This window comes from Haliotis rubra, unplaced genomic scaffold (genome assembly GCF_003918875.1).
Source record: "Haliotis rubra isolate DU_JTF1 unplaced genomic scaffold, ASM391887v1 Scf41, whole genome shotgun sequence".
NCBI lineage: Eukaryota > Metazoa > Mollusca > Gastropoda > Lepetellida > Haliotidae > Haliotis > Haliotis rubra.
This window is the reverse complement of record NW_025767091.1, coordinates 610951-632757: the sequence shown is the minus strand read 5'-3', so window position 1 is coordinate 632757 and position 21807 is coordinate 610951. Positions and strand designations below refer to the sequence as shown.

At 39.2% G+C, this 21807-nt stretch overlaps 1 protein-coding gene across 1 annotated transcript in view; it reads left to right on the top strand.

Moving 5' to 3' along the window:
• Positions 1-1429: 1429 nt before the first annotated feature.
• The window catches only part of LOC124287959 (serine/threonine-protein kinase Nek10-like), a 41607-nt gene continuing 21229 nt past the window's right edge, over positions 1430-21807 (top strand). The window contains exons 1-16 of the mRNA XM_046724454.1: positions 1430-1485; positions 5395-5546; positions 6219-6279; positions 6525-6649; positions 6980-7078; positions 8882-9008; positions 9491-9569; positions 10314-10381; positions 11289-11368; positions 13541-13630; positions 14040-14129; positions 16232-16363; positions 18066-18162; positions 19245-19286; positions 20693-20732; positions 21160-21305. Coding sequence (XP_046580410.1) covers positions 5500-5546; positions 6219-6279; positions 6525-6649; positions 6980-7078; positions 8882-9008; positions 9491-9569; positions 10314-10381; positions 11289-11368; positions 13541-13630; positions 14040-14129; positions 16232-16363; positions 18066-18162; positions 19245-19286; positions 20693-20732; positions 21160-21305 — 1323 coding nt within the window. The 5' untranslated portion in view covers positions 1430-1485; positions 5395-5499. The remainder of the gene's footprint in view (positions 1486-5394; positions 5547-6218; positions 6280-6524; positions 6650-6979; positions 7079-8881; positions 9009-9490; positions 9570-10313; positions 10382-11288; positions 11369-13540; positions 13631-14039; positions 14130-16231; positions 16364-18065; positions 18163-19244; positions 19287-20692; positions 20733-21159; positions 21306-21807) is intronic.

Sequence of the window (21807 nt, the reverse complement as noted above, 5' to 3'; positions counted from 1 at the left end):
AAGCGGCGTAAAGCGCAACTCACTCACTCAATGTTGTGTCATGCTCTGGCATCACGTGATCCGATGACAACAGTTATAGTGAATAACGGTGATAATCTGGGTGACAACAACGGGTGAAGATAAACCACTCATCAAATGTCAATCAAACACCCCTGACGTTATGACACTTCCCCTAAAAGCTGATAAAATCCCGATAAGACAACACCCAACATCGAAACCCTGGGGATTCATCCGGTCCTCCTCGTACTGGGGATAAATAATTGTGAGATTTGAGAGGGACTGCCTCATTGATGTTTGTTGGTTTATTTGGATACCTTAACAACAAGGGACTAAATCTGCTTTCGTCAATAATATGTATAACGGAGAACTAGTTTTGGAGAGGTTTTGATACATAAATTAAGAATAATGTAACTTGTGAATTGATATACGAGCCACAATAAATTTTCGCTTGAAAGATGAAGGAATGGTCCCTTCACTTATCTGTTCAAAAGTTCTTGTACACCAAATATTTCACTTTTAAATTTCACTGGGTCACATTGGGAGGGATTGCTGAGCGTCTTCGAGCGGCAAGAAGACTAATTCCGAATTTACGAACAAGGTGAGTTATAAATACTTCATAGTTTCATAAATTTTTTCATGCTCATAAAATTCGACTGCTGCTCGTCTGCTGTATATTCAATTTTTTAATATCATTTCATTTTGAAATCTGAATTTGAACAGACTGTGTAATCTATACCGGATAAAAGGTAACATATATGGGGTTTTTTAAAATTCAGATTACATACACACTGCATAAGATTACGTGTTTTGATTTTAGTTAAGCAAAGGAGAATGCTGTCACATGTTTCCGTGTGAGGTTGGTAAGAGCAGCGGCTTAGTCACTACGCAGCCCAGAAAGCAAGAGCTTACACTCTAAATCGTTACACAAATACAATAATGTTTTAGAAAAAACGCACTGTATGGTGCTTGTTAGCCAGTGGTATGGCGTTTACAGTTAACGTGATCACACATAAACAATCTCTACAAAGTATGTCATTATCGACATTAAATAAATATGTAATTAGTAATTTTAAAAATACACTGTAAAGAGACACACATTCTCGCGCCCGTACAGGTAACCATATCTCTTGAGACCAAGCCGTAAATAAATGAATTTCACGAGGATGTATTGAAACACGTATTTAGAATTTGAGAACAAACTATGTTTATCTATGTTTATCACGGATATTATTCATAAGTAGACATACGTGGGATATCTACCTGCAAACAACTACGTGTAACTAAGCGTGATCAAATAAAGTAAAAGTGTGCGAGCGAGCTAATACAGTTTGTAGCGGCTGTTAACATTAACTATTATAAACTTATCTCCCTTTGAAATAGTCGGCATATGTAAAAACTTTTTTGATTAGTCAATCGGCGAATGAGACTTGTCATCTGATTGGTGACTTTTGGGAATACTAATGTCCTATGGCAAGATGAAGACAGGTAAACAAGCCTGTATTTTTGTTTGATAAGGCCGCTCGGCGCTGTGCTGATATTATATCAGAATGTAAACCGACAGGGAAGTGTGCGTAGTGCAGTCGTTATAAATTTTGTGATACATTGCGCTTAGTTTTCCAAATAATGTTGATTACAGGTGTGTGTTGACATATCGTGTCGGCCATTGCATTTGTGACACTGACAGGTCCAGCCAAGTCCGAGTCTTGCACAATGAACTGGTGATCGTCGAACATGTGGAATTCATGTTGCATGGTCATGATCTATATTTCTCACGTTAAGACGCTTTCAAAAAGTTGTTTAAGTGTACGTTCACAGGTAACGCGTGGGATATTAACCTTTGAAAATATATTTGATGTCGAAATATCTGAATGAATATTAAAATAGGGGGTATAAATTACATAAATAGAATCAAAATCGAAACAGATTTCACTGGTTACATGTGTTTTACATAAAGAAAAAAATGTTCAAACCACTGAACTCAAGATTCTGACGTGTCTTCCAACCTATGTTGGTCGAAAGAGGAGATTTGGGTGGTCATGGTTGCTGGTATCCCATGTTTCAATCACTGGAATGTCTGATCCAAACTCAAATATTTACATGGTTCTGTAATATATCACACAAACACCCACACAAAACATGCTCAATGGTATAGTTATTGTGAATAAGATAGCTAGCAGAGTTATTATCTTATTCCTTTCCGGCACCTGTGGTGTAATCACTGGGTGATAGTTAGTGTCATCGACTCAACGAACTTGGTTTTAGACTGGCTAGGGAGGACCTAGTTGACAACCAGTTGAATCACCTTGCTTTCTCATATATTTGGGATTATGCTTACCCAAAACTGTCAAACTTGTATATGTGTGTAAATATATATATGTATAGTTAAGTATTTCAGTATACAGCAATTGCACGTACATCATTTTGGCAACAATGAAGTTTAGTTAGTATAACAATTACTATTCCCTTTCAGTCATCCATGTTTTATGGTATAAGGCCTACAAGAATTAGTTAGTGGTGGCAGCAGCACTCAGATTACCTTGACTATGCAAAATAACTCAATAAAATTCACCCCTGCCTCTGAGGGTGTCAAGGATATACATGTGTAGCAACCAGCTGTTCCCAGTAAGCATTTCTCATGTCAGTTGCAATTATTGAATCTAAGATTGGACTATGAATATGTTCAATGTGGTGAATGTCTTGCATGTTATGTAATATGCATGTGACGACACAATGAGAAAGCAATAACCAGTTGAATTTCAATAACAATCAAAGGATTTACCAATCATATGTTGATTGATTAATCGGTGTTATTTTGCACAGTGGATTTGTCAAAAATGTATCTATTGTGGGTTTACTACAGCAGACGAAATACAACTATATCTTGGCACCTTTCTAAAAACAACATACTGTATTCAAAGGATTAGCCAGTAATATGTTAACTGACTGTTGATTGATGTCTAATGAAATTTACTTTTTTAAACAACCATAGATATCATAAAAACTGATGTCATGTGTGCTATCTTAGCTCACCAATGACACATGACACTGATGTGTAACAGCTGAAACAAATTTACATGATCATTTGAGAGATAAACGGGTTATATATAAAATCCAAAAATGCAGGGATATTTTTAAATATTAAATTGTTATGGGACATTGAACAAGTTTCTTTGTATCGCTTAAGATGCATTGGATATTGTTCCCATTTTTTCTTATCCTGACTCATGATCTTTTGCTTATCTCCCTTTTCGTGGGAATGGTAGTGGAACACTTGAATCCCTTGAAGTTCCCGAAGCAGACGTAAAAGGCCTGCTGTGACCGTTGCAGGAGACGATCTAGTAGTCGTGGAAGTCGATTGATTTGCCGATCTAGTAGGTACTTCGGGTAGAAGTAAAGGGGGATCATAAAATTTTTTTACTTCATGCAGAGGTAATATCTCTTCGTTGAAGGATTTCTGATGCGTTGACTTACTAGGCCGCGTAGATTTACCCTCCGATCTGGTAACAGATGCTTTCTTCTGCGACTTAGAAGAAGACGACGTCTTTTTCTTAGCTTGAGTCGGAGTCAACTGCGTTGTAGCCGATCTCTTCTTGGCCCCCGTACCAGCAGACTGCCCCGGCAACGTACTCAACATAGCACCAGTATTATGAATCTCCGCAGTAGCAATCAACATACGGTTTGCAGGCTGATCTCCTGTTTTATCAGCCGTGACTTGAGATGACTTCCTCGTCCGATCCATGGCACGTCTATAGATATAAGCCAAATATTGATTAAATTGTAGATTTGATAAATCAACACAATAAGTACAGCGCAAGCTGGAAGAACATGGTTTTATGCACGAAAGGCATTGGGGGTGAGGATCAGCCATGGATAACCTGTGCCTGCAAACACTGCAAGATTTCATGAAATGTAAACAAAGTTACATAACGATGAAATTGTGACAAAAATACAAATAATTTTTACAAATTGTTTACATATAATACATAATAGTTATTGCCAAATCCATATACAGCGTAATTTTGAAGAATAGGACCTAAATAAAAAGGATATAATGCTGTATACGGGACTCCAACTCGCCCAACCATCCACTTGGGCGAAAAGGGAGTGAGTGACAAGTAAGGCTGGTCACATGACTGTTTACGTGGGAAAAGGGAGGTAACTCGTGGGTGAGTGTATTTTTACGTCCGCTTCGGGAACTTCAAGGGATTCACGTGTTCCACTACCATTCGCAAGAGAAAGGGAGATAAGCGAAAGATCATGAGTCAGGATAAGTATAAAAATATCAATTTTACTTTCAAAAATTCATTTTTGTGGATATTTTCCTTGAACAAGGTAACTGTCTGATATTATACATATACATCATGTAACATGTAACTTCTTTTGGTTGTAATTTATGAGAACATACATTCACACAGTTATCTCTATGTCTTTCTACAACTATGCCTAGCAGAACCGAAAGTGCAATGTAAATGGTAAATTATCATTGATAATTTATCTCAGATTTCACATTTTATTGACAAATTTTGTTATTACCTGTTCATTTACCTGGAATCTCTGAAAGGATTCTGTGTAACACATGTTATATTTGGGATTACACTTTATCAGTAAAGTACAGATTCTAGTACTTTTGTTCATTTGAGTCCCATACTGTGTAGTTTTTTTACTGTGAATAATAATGAAGTTCACCGATAGCTTCACAGTTTAAGTCTTGTAAGTATTAATCAACAACAAAAACATAGATAGACAGTAGTTTATTAATGTCACACTTCTGTGCACAGATAAAATACACATACATTTGTACATACAATTCATTTATAAAAAAACATTCAAAGGAACCATTAAAAAAAACAGAATTATGAGAGACATATGTCAGTCTGTCTGTACCTCTTTATTGTATATACTTTGTTATCATGTTATATTATAGACAGCTTCTCATTAATCTTTGATCATCCGATAGCTGTCACTTTGCACAGCCCAACAACACAAGTAAAACCTGTCAAGATAATAGTCCATGATAAGCAAATTTGTATTTAGCGAAGAAACAGACTGATCCATATTTCAATGCTTTTAACGTTTGTGTTTTCTTTCCCTTTCATAATTCTCCATATATAATTCATTGTCTAAAACCATGGATTCTTTACTGAAAGGTATGCACCTTCTTGTATTAGCTGTGTACCTGTAAACTAGCAATCCCTGTAGTACCCTTCTGCTTATTACAGCCATAAAGATATGATGTGTTGATTATTGATGCATATCTTTGAGAGTAAGGCCATCATTCATATTTCATTGAATATTTAACTAATCAAAAGTTGAACATTTCGGGGATCCCTAGGTTAAAACGTTGTAGGAGTAATCCTTGAGTACACTGCATTCCTGCCAACTGTTATTTTTCAGGCAGTTAAGCTGAGTGCCAATGCTTGTAGGCCTCTTGTGTCCATGATGTAGAGGGGCACTCACAAGCAGGCCCTTATCCATCCATTCCGTCCGTCCACTGATAATATGCCTAGCATGGAGAAGAGGAGGAGGAGTTCGCCAGATCCAGATCAGTAAGTTCCCCTCAGAACCAGGAAGAGGCTTACCATATTACATCAGTTTAACTCAAGGCCTTGGAGTACAGATTTTTATTTATGTTACGAGTGAGTGAATTAGTTTTACGCTGCTCTTAGCAGTATTCACGGCTAGGAACACCAGAAATGGGCTTCACACATTGTACCCATGTGGGGAATTGAACCCAGGTCTTCAATGTGAGGTACAAATGCTTTAACCACCAGGCTACCCCTCTGCCCCTTATGTTTCAAACAAAATTGTCTTCATAATCTCCAAATGGCAATGTTATTGTCACTTGTCATAGAGCAGGTACATGAGCTGATTTCAGTAACATACATCCATGTTACTGAAAATTGTTAATGATTCCTGTGATCTCTGTGGTGATGTGAAAAATAGGGGTTTAGAGACAAGAATTTGAAAATTACGACTGAATATGATGGTGATACACAAAAGGCTTTTGTATTTAAAAAGTGGTCAGATATGTCTCCGCAGATGGGTACAAGTTGTGAAGCTTATTTATGGTGTCCCTTGTCATGATGTTGATGGAAAATTGCTAAACACGGCGTAAAACTGAATTCTCTCTCTCACACTCACTCACTCATTCACTCAGATATGTCTGCTTGAATGATAGATATGACACCATACATTGCAGTTTGCTCTGTCTGTTCTAGAGAGCCCAAGGATCTGTGTCGGCTCCTCAGTCTGATCTCAACTCCAGCCAGCAAACAACAGGTAGTGACAGAATCATTTACAGTGTCTTGTTTCAAGATGTATCATGATCTTAATTTGTGTGACACCAAATCAAAATGATCTTATAATTCAGCAAAATGTATTTTGTTAGGTAAGTGATAAGAGAGATGAAGGTTACAAGATCCAAAGCAAGACTTTCAGTGGGTCAGTTTAGTTATCCAAATAGTATAGAAATATTATACATTGGATATAAATGAGTATGTAATTTATTTTCTAAATTTTCTCAGCTACCGTCCTTGAGCTATGAATCTTGTGACACTGGTTCTCGGGGAGACAAGTGGCCACGCCCACAGCCCAAGTCAGGATCTCATCAGCACCAATCTACTGAGGCAGTGGCACTGGAAACATTCAGGTAAACTCTCGTTACCATGGTTTCTAATGTCTAAACATGCTTATTGTATGGCAGCATTTGGTAGGTTATTACCATCACTGTTAACTAAACCCATCTGTTACACAGATAGTATTCACACAATTAAAGACAAATTAAGTCACCTTGCTCATCTAGTGTCATGGGAATTAGAAGTTGAGTAGGTCCCCAGCAATATATGCCTATCGCATAGGGCAGCTTACTTGATCAGGTGGTGAGGCTCAGTGATTTGACTGATTGTGATTCATCGGACAAAAGTTTGATAAACCATAAGATAAGAACAAATAATATTTTGCTGTGTTTGATTTCTTGCAGTCAGAGGTACCAGAATGAGCGCCACTTCAGTGTCCACCCACAACATGCCAGGTTTACAGAAATTTTCTCATCCCTCACCAAACACAGACTGTGTTGCAGGTAAGTTACAGATTCATTCTTGTGGCTATTCTGATAATGAAGAATTGGTCCCAAGTGGCAGTGGCTGTGTGTGTGATTGTGTATTGGGTGGTCAGACTCACCAGCAGTGGCTGTGTGTGTGGTGGTGTATTGGGTGGTCAGACTCACCAGCAGTGGCTGTGTGTGTGATGGTGTATTGGGTGGTCAGACTCACCAGCAGTGGCTGTGTGTGTGATTGTGCATTGGGTGGTCTGACTCACCAGCAGTGGCTGTGTGTGATGGTGTATTGGGTGGTCAGACTCACCAGCAGTGGCTGTGTGGTCAGATGCAGTGGCTTGGGTGGTCAGGGTGGTCTCACCAGCAGTGGCTGTGTGTGATGGTGTATTGGGTGGTCAGACTCACCAGCAGTGGCTGTGTGTGTGATGGTGTATTGGGTGGTCAGACTCACCAGCAGTGGCTGTGTGTGTGATGGTGTATTGGGTGGTCAGACTCACCAGCAGTGGCTGTGTGTGTGTGCATGGTCAGGCCCACCAGCATTGGGTGGTCAGACTCACCACCAGCAGTGGCTGTGTGTGTGATGGTGTATTGGGTGGTCAGACTCACCAGCAGTGGCTGTGTGTGATGGTGTATTGGGTGGTCAGACTCACCAGCAGTGGCTGTGTGTGTGATGGTGCATTGGGTGGTCAGACTCACCAGCAGTGGCTGTGTGTGTGATGGTGTATTGGGTGGTCAGACTCACCAGCAGTGGCTGTGTGTGTGATGGTGTATTGGGTGGTCAGACTCACCAGCAGTGGCTGTGTGTGATGGTGTATTGGTGGTCATGCAGGGTGTGTGTGATGGTGTATTGGGTGGTCAGATCACCAGCAGCGGGTGTGTGGGTGACTCACCAGCAGTGGCTGTGTGGCTGTGTGTGTGATGGTGTATTGGGTGGTCAGACTCACCAGCAGTGGCTGTGTGTGATGGTGTATTGGGTGGTCAGACTCACCAGCAGTGGCTGTGTGTGTGATGGTGCATGGGGTGGTCAGACTCACCAGCAGTGGCTGTGTGTGTGATGGTGTATTGGGTGGTCAGACTCACCACCAGCAGTGGCTGTGTGTGATGGTGTATTGGGTGGTCAGACTCACCAGCAGTGGCTGTGTGTGTGATGGTGTATTGGGTGGTCAGACTCACCAGCAGTGGCTGTGTGTGTGTGATGGTGTGTGTATTGGGTGGTCAGACTCACCAGCAGTGGCTGTGTGTGTGATGGTGTATTGGGTGGTCAGACTCACCAGCAGTGGCTGTGTGTGTGATGGTGTATTGGGTGGTCAGACTCACCAGCAGTGGCTGTGTGTGTGATGGTGCATGGGGTGGTCAGACTCACCAGCAGTGGCTGTGTGTGATGGTGCATGGGGTGGTCAGACTCACCAGCAGTGGCTGTGTGTGATGGTGTGTGTGTGATGGTTGGGTGGTCAGACTCACCAGCAGTGGCTGTGTGTGATGGTGTATTGGGTGGTCTGACTCACCAGCAGTGACTGTGTGTGATGGTGTATTGGGTGGTCAGACTCACCAGCAGTGGCTGTGTGTGATGGTGTATTGGGTGGTCAGACTCACCAGCAGTGACTGTGTGTGGTGGTGTATTGGGTGGTCAGGTTCACCAGCAGTGGCCATATTTTCAGGTAAGGGGCTTGGACTTTTTATCAAGTAGATACTGAACACTTCTTATCATCATTCATTATCCACCACACAGAAGGTAGTTGCATGTGTGTCACCAGTTCAGGGTAAATGAACCATTTCTTACAACGTGTCTGAAAATGGCATATTTTCAGTTCATTGTCTCCATTTCAGTGAGTGGACAATACGAGCTCCTCCTGAAAACATTCTCCGTGTTTTGATCTGCGTCCGGATCTTGATGCGAGACTCAACATACCAGAAACAATTTTTTCAGCTAGGAGGTGTCAAGCACCTGTCTGAGGTAAGTTCATTCCTTCGATATGGTGGGCCGTAATATATAATTATAAAATGTTTCACCTTAGATAATTATATATGAAAATACTGAGTGTTCCTATTTGCTTTACTTGATGATATATACTGCATCATGATATATAGTCCAACCAAACATGGAAACATTCACGCTTGATGTGAATCATATTTGTTGACAGTTTATGTTCACATATGATCACTTCAAAATGAAAACAGGCAAATGCCACCTATCTTACAGTTGTTACAGGTTTGAATGAGAATCTAATTATCAATTCAATTGTCAACTTAAAATTATAAGGACACCTTGTTTGAGTAGATTTCCAGTGCGCCCCCCACCCAACTGCCACCCCTGTAATCATCTGTTATGCCTACATATGGGACCCATTAATGGTCTCCTTTTGAAAGAATGAGTCCATATTAACAGGCATTTATGGATAGTGCATTCAGATATGTGTATCTATTGTTCATACACAGCACTTCAAGAAGGCCACAGACAGTTACCTGAGGTTTGGGGATGAACCCTTCCTGCTGGAGATACTGAAGGAGATGACAAGTAAGTTGCAGGTTGACAGTAGAGGTGTGAAAACACATGATATTAGCATATGTGATATAGTACATAGTTGTCTAAACAATATTTCAACATGTCTCTATAGATGGTATGTGATATATTGTGTATGTACAATGACATACATACACAATGTTCACAATTAAGGTGGCCGTTGAATTCTGGCATCCTTCGGGTATTTGAATCTGGGGAGGCCAAAAATCTTTCACGCATAATGTTAGGATTTCTTTAACACTGCACTCAGCAGTTTTCCTGTTATATCATATCAGTCTGTAAATAATCAAGTCATGTGATTGACATTAAAAAGTCAAGTGATTGACATCATGAGCACCTTTGTGGGATATGATGGCATGCATCAACCAAGTCAACAAGCCAGACCACCAATCCAATTCCATTTGTTGTCTCTTGTTACAAACATTTGTTGAGAAGTACAATTCAAATCCTAACAATTCATTTGAAGTTTGAAGTCTTCATTTGAAGTTATTGTTTGCACATATATTGTGGAGTCTACATGTAGGTGTGCCTACAGCAGGATATTATTCCATTAACATAACAACATCATTCCACTGAGTTTCATCATTCATAATATTGAACACTGCATGCACAATAACTCAAAATATCCTTTCCATCACTTATTTTCTTCTCAGGAAGGCATGATATAGTTTCCTCATAGATGCTCTTATATTGCAATGGCACCTGTTTTAAATTTTTTATTTTATTGTGTCTGTCCAGATATATTCCAGAAGTTGTCTGCAGTGACGGAACAGAGGGAATGGCTGGTGGCTTGTGAAGCCCATCAGGTGGGTACTCTTTCCCTGACTGCAATCTATGCTTAGTTCCAGATTAGTCTGAAATTGATTTTCAGTGTTTAACCTCCAACAGAAGTAGGAAATACAAAAATCGACAAAATTTTGATTGTTTAAAAATTGTTGCAGTGGTTTTTTTTCCATCAACACGCCATTGACACCATGATTGAAGAATTCTGTCCCTTGTCATCTGAACCACACTATTGCTTTGAAACAATAAAGAAGTTGAAATCCTCAAGTCAAGTGATGATACATTCTCTTCCCACAGAGGTTACTTGTCATATCTTCCTACGAACCTCTGTTCTAATACGGCCATATTTCCCGGTTCTCGTAAAATCCCCTAGCGGCAAAAGATTGCAACACGAATTATCTCCCTTCTTTCTATCCAATCAGAACACGTGTTACATCGACTTAGATTCAACTTGACTAACACAAGCAAATGTGAGGCCACAAATATCCCCCATCTGCCGGGGACTTGTGTTGATGTTACACACAAGACGTTTAATGGCTAGCTTGTCCGTTGTCAACGAGGGCGATGGAGACGCCACTGATCCGCCATAATATGACTAAGTTCTGTCTAGCAGAAACGTTTGCGCATCGCGCAGGGGAAGAGGTTTAGTTTTCCCGGAAGTATACGGAAATTACTGAGGCCTTGCGAATGATCACTTTTGAAACAACGTCGCTGATTGCACAACTAAATCTGATTGCCTCCAATCACGAGTCTTGAACGCTCACACCATGAAAGGGCCGTATTAGAACAGAGGTTACGTAGGAAGATATGACAGGAGTAACCTCTGTGGGAAGAGAATGGTGATGATATTACAGCTACAAAATTTAAGACAATGTTCAGCTGACACTTTTATTACACGTAGTGGTAAAGTCGATCTTGTCTTCCTTATAGACCCTGGTTCTCCTGCTGGCTGCTAGCGATGTGTTCGTTCTTCACTCCTCTCTGTATGCACTCATTGGACTTGCTCAGAGGTAAATATTTCATATATTAGTTTTTTCAGAAAATCAGCATTTTCAAATTGCTTTCAGTGGCATACAAATAAGTGAAAGAGGATACACCATTTTTGGTCGTGTTATAAGAAAAGATTCACCATTACTGGTCCTCTTATAAGAAAGGATTCACCATTACTGGTCTCTTATAAGAAAGGATTCACCATTACTGGTCCTCTTATAAGAAAGGATTCACCATTACTGGTCCTCTTATAATAAAGGATTCACCATTACTGGACCTCTTACAAGAAAGGATTCACCATTACTGGTTGTGTTATAAGAAAGGATACACCATTACTGGTCCTCCTATACAAAAGGATTCACCATTACTGGTCCCTTTGTAAGAAAGGATTCACCATTACTGGTCCCCTTATAAGAAAGGATTCACCATTACTGGTCCCCTTATAAGAAAGGATACACCATTACTGGTCCCCTTATAATATAGGATATACGTTACTGGTCCTCTTATAAGACAGGATTCACCATTACTGGTCCCTTTATAAGAAAGGATATTGTCCTCTTTACTGGTCCCCCCTTAGAAGAAAGGATATTCATTACTGGTCCTCTTAGAAGAAAGGATTCACCATTACTGGTCCTCTTAGAAGAAAGAATATACATTACTTGTCCTCTTATAAGAAAGGATATACATTACTGGTCCTCTAAGAAGAAAGGATTCACCATTACTGGTACCCTTATAAGAAAGGATTCATCATTACTGGTCCTCTTATAAGAAAGGATTCACCATTACTGGTTGTGTTATAAGAAATGATTATAAGAAAGGGTCCCCTTGTAAGAAAGGATTCACCATTACTGGTCCTCTTATAAGAAAGGATACACCATTACTGGTCTTCTTATAAGAAAGGATTCACCATTACTGGTCCCCTTATAAGAAAGGTTTCACCATTACTGGTTCTTTTGTAAAAAGGGATACACCATTACTGGTCCACTCATAATAAAGGGTATACGTTACTGGTCCCCTTATAAGAAAGGATACACCATTACTGGTCCTCTTATAAGAAAGGATTCACCATTACTGGTCCTCTTATAATAAAGGATTGACCATTACTGGTCCTCTTACAAGAAAGGATTCACCATTACTGGTCCTCTTATAAGAAAGGATTCACCATTACTGGTTGTGTTATAAGAAAGGATACACCATTACTGGTCCTCCTATACAAAAGGATACACCATTACTGGTCCCCTTATAAGAAAGATTTCACCATTACTGGTCCTTTTGTAAGAAAGGATACACCATTACTGGTCCACTTATAATAAAGGATATACCTTACTGGTCCCCTTATAAGAAAGGATTCACCATTACTGGTCCCCCTTATGAGAAAGGATACACCATTACTGGTCCCCTTATAAAAAGGATATACGTTACTGGTCCTCTTATAAGACAGGATTCACCATTACTGGTCCTCTTATAAGAAAGGATATACATTACTTGTCCTCTTATAAGAAAGGATATACATTACTGGTCCTCTTAGAAGAAAGGATTCACCATTACTGGTCCTCTTAGAAGAAAGGATATACATTACTTGTCCTCTTATAAGAAAGGATATACATTACTGGTCCTCTTAGAAGAAAGGATTCACCATTACTGGTCCTCTTAGAAGAAAGGATTCACCATTACTGGTCCTCTTATAAGAAAGGATTCACCATTACTGGTTGTGTTATAAGAAAGGATTATAAGAAAGTGTCCCCTTGTTAGAAAGGATACACTTTTACTGGTACCCTTATAAGAAAGGATTCACCATTACTGGTCCCCTTATAAGAAAGGATTCACCATTACTGGTCCTTTTATAAGAAAGGATACACCATTACTGGTCCACTTATAATAAAGGATATATGTTACTGGTCCCCTTATAAGAAAGGTTTCACCATTACTGATCCTTTTGTAAGAAAGGATACACCATTACTGGTCCACTTATAATAAAGGATATACATTATTGGTCTTATAAGAAAGGATGCACCATTACTGGTCCTCTTATAAGAAAGGATTCACCATTACTGGTCCTCTTATAAGAAAGGATATACATTACTGGTCCTCATATGAAAAAGGATATACATTACTGGTCCTCTTATAAGAAAGGATACACCATTACTGGTTGTGTTATAAGAAAGGATACACCATTACTATTTGTTTTCCAGCCCCAAGCCGAGGCAGCTGATTGGTGAACTCAGTTATTGTATAGAGATACTTCTTCGCTTCATACAGGAGTATGATACCTTGTCAAAAAAGTAAGTGTTGGAGTACATTAGTACAGCTGATTTAGAAAAGGATTATTTTCGATCTTGATCAGATCTTTGATAGGCATTTTTGATAGAAATAAATTAAAAGTACATAAGAGCTTATTCTTTGGGATGTCAGCTCCTTGGCTTGCAGCATGGAGAATAATGGCATACATTACATTTCTCCATTACCCGTAAACAGATACAACATATACTGTGTAATTTACTCATGAGTCTATTTAAACCTGTTAATGACATTGGGACATGTATGATTCATGTATAACTCATTCATACTGAACGTAATTCCCACATGAAGTATTGTTACAGAAATTCAAAAGTATAATAAACTCTTTGCCGTCATGTTTATGAAAAATTTCCAGGTAACTGCTTTTCAGTTGTATCTGTGTATATGTTTCAGGCTGTCAGCTAGTCTATTGCGGTACCTGTGTGCTGATGCTCAAAGCAGGGACCTGGTCAGGTTGTACGATGGGGTCCCGATCCTGCTCAGGTAATAACATTCATCTCAGGTTATTGCATCATCTCAGGCCATTTACTTCATCTCAGGTAATTACATCATCTTAGGTCGTTTACATTACATTATCTCAGGTCATTACATCATCTTAGGTCGTTTACATCATCTCAGGTCATTACATCATCTCAGGTCATTTACATCATCTCAGGTCATTACATCATCTGAGGTTGTTTACAACATCTCAGGTCATTACATCATATGTCCTTTACATTACATTATCTCAGGTCATTACATCATCTTAGGTCGTTTACATTATCTCAGGTCATTACATCATCTTAGGTCATTTACATCATCTCAGGTCATTACATCATCTGAGGTTGTTTACAACATCTCAGGTCATTACATCATATGTCCTTTACATTACATTATCTCAAGTCATTACATCATCTTAGGTCGTTTACATCATCTCAGGTCATTACATCATCTCAGGTCATTAACATCATCTCAGGTCATTACATCATCTGAGGTTGTTTACAACATCTCAGGTCATTACATCATCTTATGTCGTTTACATTATCTCAGGTCATTACATCATCTCAGGTCATTACATCATCTGAGGTTGTTAACAACATCTCAGGCCATTACATCATCTTAGGTCGTTAACAACATCTCAGGCCATTACATCATCTGAGATTGTTACATCACAGGTCATTACATCATCTTAGGTCGTTTACACTATCTCAGGTCATTACATCATCTGAAGTTGTTTACATTATCTCAGGTCATTACATCATCTTAGGTTGTTACAAGATCTCAGGTCATTACATCATCTTAGGTCATTGACATTACATTATCTCACGTCATTACATCATGTAAGGTTGTTTGCATCATCTCAGGTCATTACATCATCTTAGGTCGTTTACATTATCTCAGGTCATTACATCATCTGAGATTGTTACATCTCAGGTCATTACATCATCTTAGGTCGTTTACACTATCTCAGGTCATTACATCATCTGAAGTTGTTTACATTATCTCAGGTCATTACATCATCTTAGGTTGTTACAACATCTCAGGTCATTACATCATCTTAGGTCGTTTACATTATCTCAGGTCATTACATCATCTTAGGTTGTTTACAACATCTCAGGTCATTACATCATCTTAGGTCGTTTAGGTCATTACATTATCTCAGGTCATTACATCTCAGTTCATTACATCATCTTAGGTCGTTTACATCATCTCAGGTCATTACATCATCTTAGGTTGTTTACATTACATTATCTCAGTTCATTACATCATCTTAGGTCGTTTACATTACATCATCTCAGGTCATTACATCATCTTAGGTTGTTTACAAGATCTCAGGTCATTACATCATCTTAGGTCATTACATCATCTTAGGTCGTTTACATTATCTGAGGTTGTTTACATCATATCAGGTCATTACATTATCTGAGGTTGTTTACATCATCTCAGGTCATTACATCATCTTAGGTTGTTTACATTATCTCAGGTCATTACATCATCTCAGGTCATTACATCATCTCAGATCTCAGGTCATTACATTATCTGAGGTTGTTTACATCATCTCAGGTCATTACATCATCTCAGGTCGTTTACATTATCTGAGGTTGTTTACATCATCTCAGGTCATTACATCATCTTAGGTTGTTTGCATCATTTCAGGTCATTTACATAATTTAAGGTCATTACATCACATGTCATTTCATCATCTCAAGTTGTTTACATTATTTCAGGTCATATTTTTTCAAGTTGTTTACATTGCTTCAGGTCATTTTCATCATCTCAGGTCATTTACATCATCTCAGGTCATTACATCATTTCAGGTCGTTTACATTATTTCAGGTTGTTTGCATTGCTTCAGGGCATTACATCATCGCAGGTCATTTGATCATATCAAGTTGTTTACATTACTTCAGGGCGTTTACTTCATCTTAGGCCGTTCTCAATTCTCAATATTTTAATTTACTTTTGTGAAATTTAGTCTTTGTGGGCCTGTTAACCAATGAATTCTGTGGACCTGTAAATCGGTTAATTGAAAATGGCTCTTCAGTGTGATTTAATGTCATTCCACCAATATAGAACTGTTCTAAGAGACCAGTGTACACTTGCAGCCAGCTGCACTCGGACAACGTGAACTTGTTATGGCATGTGGTGTGGTGTATTGTCCAGCTGTGCTCGGACCCGGACACCAGCAGCGACATCCGACAGCTGGGCGGGATCCCTCTTCTCCTCTCTCTGTTACAGTAAGTGTCTCACATGTAGTTCTTCCCATACAGTTACACCTTGCTTTACAGGAACGTATCAGCCCCTTATATCTTGACAAGAATTACATGCTGGGCAGATCACCACCACCATACCATGACGTCATTTGAGGCTCTGCTATTCAGTGTGTAGAGTGAGGCATGGCGAAAACGTGGCTGTAAACATACGAAGCCTGGATCACCTCGATGTGTCTAGGCTTGTTAACCACAAGTTGAAAATGTCCGAACCCTGCGTTGTTTCATGCTTTACTCCCACATCAAGCGTGGCGGTGGGGTGCCCTAGTGGTTAAAGCGTTCATCATGCTGAAGACCTGGGTTCGATTCCCCAGATAGGCACAATATGTGAAGCCCACTTCTGTTGTCCCTCATCATGATATTGCTGGAATATTGCAAGAAGTGACATAAAACTAAACTTGCTCACTCACTCCTACATCAAGCTGGCGTACATGATGTGATGGGAATATTCTTCAAAGCTGTGTTAAACACAACTCCCATTCTCAGCCAACTAGTGAGAATGTTTAATGTTAAGCAATACCTATATTTGTACAGTACACCAACAAAAAATACAAACCAGGTTTATCCAGGTCTATAACAACATAAAACAGAAGCCCTGATAATGGGAGGTAACTCTTGACTTCACAAACTTTCCCAGCCTTTAATACCTCTTGAACTACATAACTACTGCTTGGGCAGTGGACAAGGTATAGCAGGGGGCCTTTCGTATCTTCATTATTTAGAAAAATAGCATAAGGTTCAGAAATTGTTATGATAGTTTCCATTTTCAATGAACATAAGTGAGAACTAGCAGCCCTTTTCAATGCATGCTGATTTTAGGCTTACGTTAAGAGGTTTTCAGCAAGTATTTATATAATATTTTAACATGAAGCTAACCAAAAATGCACCAAAATTATTTTTTGCACTGAACAGAAGGCAGCCAATGGAAATGAACAGTTAAATTTGGTAGAAAATAGTAGCCAAACACCATTTCCTAATGACTAGACTAGGGGAGATATGCCATCTCCTAATCCTAACTATGTATTTATTCAGTGGCGTCCGTCCGTCCGTCCTGATTTTGTTAACGCAATATCTCATGAACTGTTGTATCCAATGTCTTCAAATTTGACGACAGCCTACATTGGGGGACTATTTAGACACCTGTCGATTTGGGTGACCTTGACCTTATCTGCAAGGTCACCATGACAGTTTGAACACTTTTAAAACTCTTGTTAACTCTACATCTCATGAACTGTTGTACCCAATGTCTTCAAATTTGGTGACAGCCTACATTGGGGGATTACGCAGACACCAGTTGACTTGGGTGACCTTGACCTTATCTTCAAGGTCACCACGGCACTTTGACCACTTTTCAAACTTATTTAAACGCGATATCTCATAAAACATTGCACCCAATGTCTTCAATTATGTCGACAGCCTACATTGGGTGATTATGCAGACACCAGTCATTTCAGGCATCTTGTATGTGACCCAAAAATAAAAAGTAGTAAATATAGATATTCCATTCTTAAGCGGCAGGGGTCATTGCCATATCAGAGGCAAACACTAACTTAAACTTTTTAGAAATCATTTCTGGAACAAAATGTTAGTTTAGGTTTTAATAAGCAATGAAACTGTCAATCTTTTATGCTAAGTATAAGGGGAGATAATCAAGTGTGTCATGTTTCAGTGACCGGACGTTTGTGACGGAGAGATCGGAGGCTAGTGATGGTGCAATGGCAAGTGCGGGAATACATGGCAGGACTCCGGCCATCTTAGATGCTGAGGTAGGTGTACAAACAGTTAATCAGTGTTCATTAACTTAATAGTGGATACCAGTCATTTCATCATGAAAATTATCAGTAATTTACACATGAACCATAAAACGTGTCATGTGTTCAAGTACCAATACATTTGAAAGCAGGATATTGTACATTATTTTAAATGTGTAATTTACTTATCATGCTGATAGATATCAGGTGTATTTTACTCCCAAAGCTGATGATATGACACACCTACCATGTGTTTTAAGTGACACAATTTGCCCTTGTCTGAGTAATATTCAATATTAATATAGGATATTTATATAGCGCACATATCCACGCAAATAGTGCATGCTCAAGGCGCTGAATATGTGGGATCCAATAAGAAATCCTGAGCAGTCCTGTTTTTAGGAAGAGGAGGGATGAGGTTGGCTTCATGATTTCACAATTGTGCAGTTGCATATGCAGGAGAAAGAAAAAGATTACTCCAAATGATCTCTTAGTGGAAATAAGAAGAGATGGGGCTTCAATATTGTGCCAGATTCATTCTGTCATGATATGGCATATTATAAGCTGAGGTTATGAGACTGTACAGAATTTTTCTAGACCCTCATTTTTGACAAGTGGCTAAAGTCACCTACTGTATACCAATGACACATATTGAAAAGTACCTGTGGTGGTGTGTGGTCCTGTGTGTAGAGCTCAGGTCACAGTCAGTTGAAGTTAAGCAACGTTGGGCGCAGAGAGTCCATGGATGGGTGACCATGTTTGGCAGCTTGACTCCTGAGAGTTTCTAGGACATCAGTCCTGCCCCACAATGAAGCACACATGATACATGTGGTCTTACTTTGGGCAAGTGAGTTTGTTCAAACTTGCCTCTGTCCACCCAGCAGTAAAATTGGGTACCTGGTATGATACGATGGTAGTCTGAATTTGAACCTTGAGTGCCTGACAGGCGACTGGTTGTATTCTCCACAGGGAGTGTTCTGTACTGGTTGACCAGGGATAATATGTCAGCGCTTTGTGCATGCAATGTGCATGGATAAATGCACAATATAAATGACTATTGCTATTACTATTATATATATATGATCCTACATCACCAGGGTATGGAGGGTTATGGAAGGGCAAAGCGTGGTAGGACCAAGGTGAGAAGCATGTGCCTTGGTTGCTGGGTGTGTGCTTGGTTGCCTTGTATGCAGGGGTCTGGTGTGCCGTGATTCATTGCTGTGTGGTTTATGGTGAGGTGGGGAGGGCTCACAAACTTGGTCTCTGACATTACTTTTAAGCATTTACTAATTTGTTTTCTACCTTAGCCTTAACAAACCCTTGTACCATTTGCATGTGACACAGATCTTATGCATCCCCTTGAACAATATGTTCAAGTTCATCCAAAGAATACCATTTAAATCTTCACTTGTAATACCTGTTATCAGGGTAATGCAACTTGTTGTGCTTTAATTTAACATGTCTTTGGAGTTCATGCAACATTTATCAGTGTTTTGATTTATAATATCTAAAGTTTATTGATCATGAGATTTTTGGAAAGGAAAATATAACACTGAAAGAAATGTCCAATTATTTTGCCTGTAACTGAAAACAAAATAGTAAATAAAACACTGATGTTCCATTTGTTGATGGACATTCTTATTAGATAATAATTATTCACCTGATGAATGAAATTTCCTCATGGCTATTAACCCCATCTGTCTGCCATTAATTATTTCATATTCACTTCCTGATTAACCTGGCATGCCTCAGTGTTTGCTTGTCATCTTACAACATTGCACCAACTGAGTCACTTTTGAAATGGAACCGTTCTAGAATGCATTTTAATGTACTTTGTTCCACAAGAGAGACATTTCTTATAAAAGTCTGGGTATAAAATGGTGCCCTGTGTGCTGAAAAACACTGCTGAATGAAACATACAATCCTGTGTGATTGTGCGTCTGTATGGCTTGGATCGTTGCTTCTGCTGGTAACAGCGAATTTGCCTTCCTCAGACATAATAACTCTCAGATACTGGAAAGTTACAGACTGTGTGTCTCATTGAAGTTGGATCTTTCCTCTGATGCAGTACCTCTCTTCTTGCAAGTGTCCACTGTGGTTTTGTTAGAATATTTCTACAATAACAATTGTCCCAATTACGCAGATCGATGCTCATGCTGTTGATCACTGAATTATTATATTTACAGACCGCCATATAGCTGGAATATTGCTGAGTGGGAGTAAAACTGAACTCACTCACTCACTGTTTGTAACATATTCAAGGAAGGATAACTCTCATCAGAGACCATGGTCTCTGCTCTCATCTATGTACAAGTAGAGATAACTCTTATCTGTGCCCAATACAAAGGGAAGATAACTCATAGCTCACACACCTTCAACTATTGGTTTATTTACTCAAGATGTTATCACTTTAACCATATATTTTTACAACTCTTACAGTTCTTACATTTTTCAGAAACATTATATTGTTAGATTTGTAATATATCACAATTTAATTATAGTATGCCTTACTCTGTGAATTAATGCTGTATCTCTTTCTTTTCAGCAAGAGGAGATCTTGTACAGGCAGTATGATCTCAAATCAGGTAACTTTTCTTCTGACATGTACAGCTCCTTGGGGATTCCAGGTTAGAACTGGTCCCAAATAACCCATGCTTGTCATTAAAGGCAATTTAAATGAACCACGGGTTCAGGTTCATTGGCAGTTATTCTCTGATGGTGGGATATGCTGCTTATCAACCACCCATTAATCTGGCCCAGGTTTGATTATAGGAAAGTCTGTGATTTCTGGCATATCACTGACTGTGGTGTAATACAACGAACATCAATTATTTTTTTTTATAATTTGTGGTCGCTATGAAGTTTTACATTATGGCTTTTGACGTAATTTGTAAAAAACATTCTGTGTTGAAGATTTTGTACTATATAGTGCTTTCTTGAGTTTTCCTGCCTAGTTAAGATACTGCTCTGTTTCCCACATTTCGTGTATGCAATGATATCTTCCTGTCCCAGCATGCTGTGCAGCGTTGACAGAGCTGGTCCTGGATGATACCAACGCTCAACAGATTGTCCAGGCTAACGGTGTCTACTCCCTCGGACTGCTCATCCTGCCTCACGAAGCTGGACACAAGGAGTCCAAGACGGTCGAGAAATTACAAGTATGTCCCACCTTTGTTTAGGAACAATATGAGACCACATTGAAATAATAAATTATAATAGTTTCATCCAAATCTGACATAATAAAGTTAAGAGGCAACTCTCTTATGTTTTGTAGGTTTTGTTTTATTGTTAAAACTACTGTTCTACTGTCTGTATGGTGAATCTTGACTGATATCATTCAAACAAAGTGCGAATGTTTGGTTGGAAATACTTGGTGTATGTCTCTTGTACATGTAGAATAGCACTAACAATGGAGACTTTGGGGCAGAATAATTATTTAGTGTGGTTAGTATTGAGGCAGCTTGAGTGTAAGTAAAATTATTTGTTACACTGCTATACTAACAAACCCTAGTAGAAGGTTGCGTCAGCTAACCTTTGAGCGATCTATGACTGTCCAATCAAACACAAGATGGCCGAACGGTTTTACCAATCAGCCATTTGCTACAAAATGACTTACAAAACGGATTTTCTCTTCCCCAGTAGTTGACACTGATCCTTCAA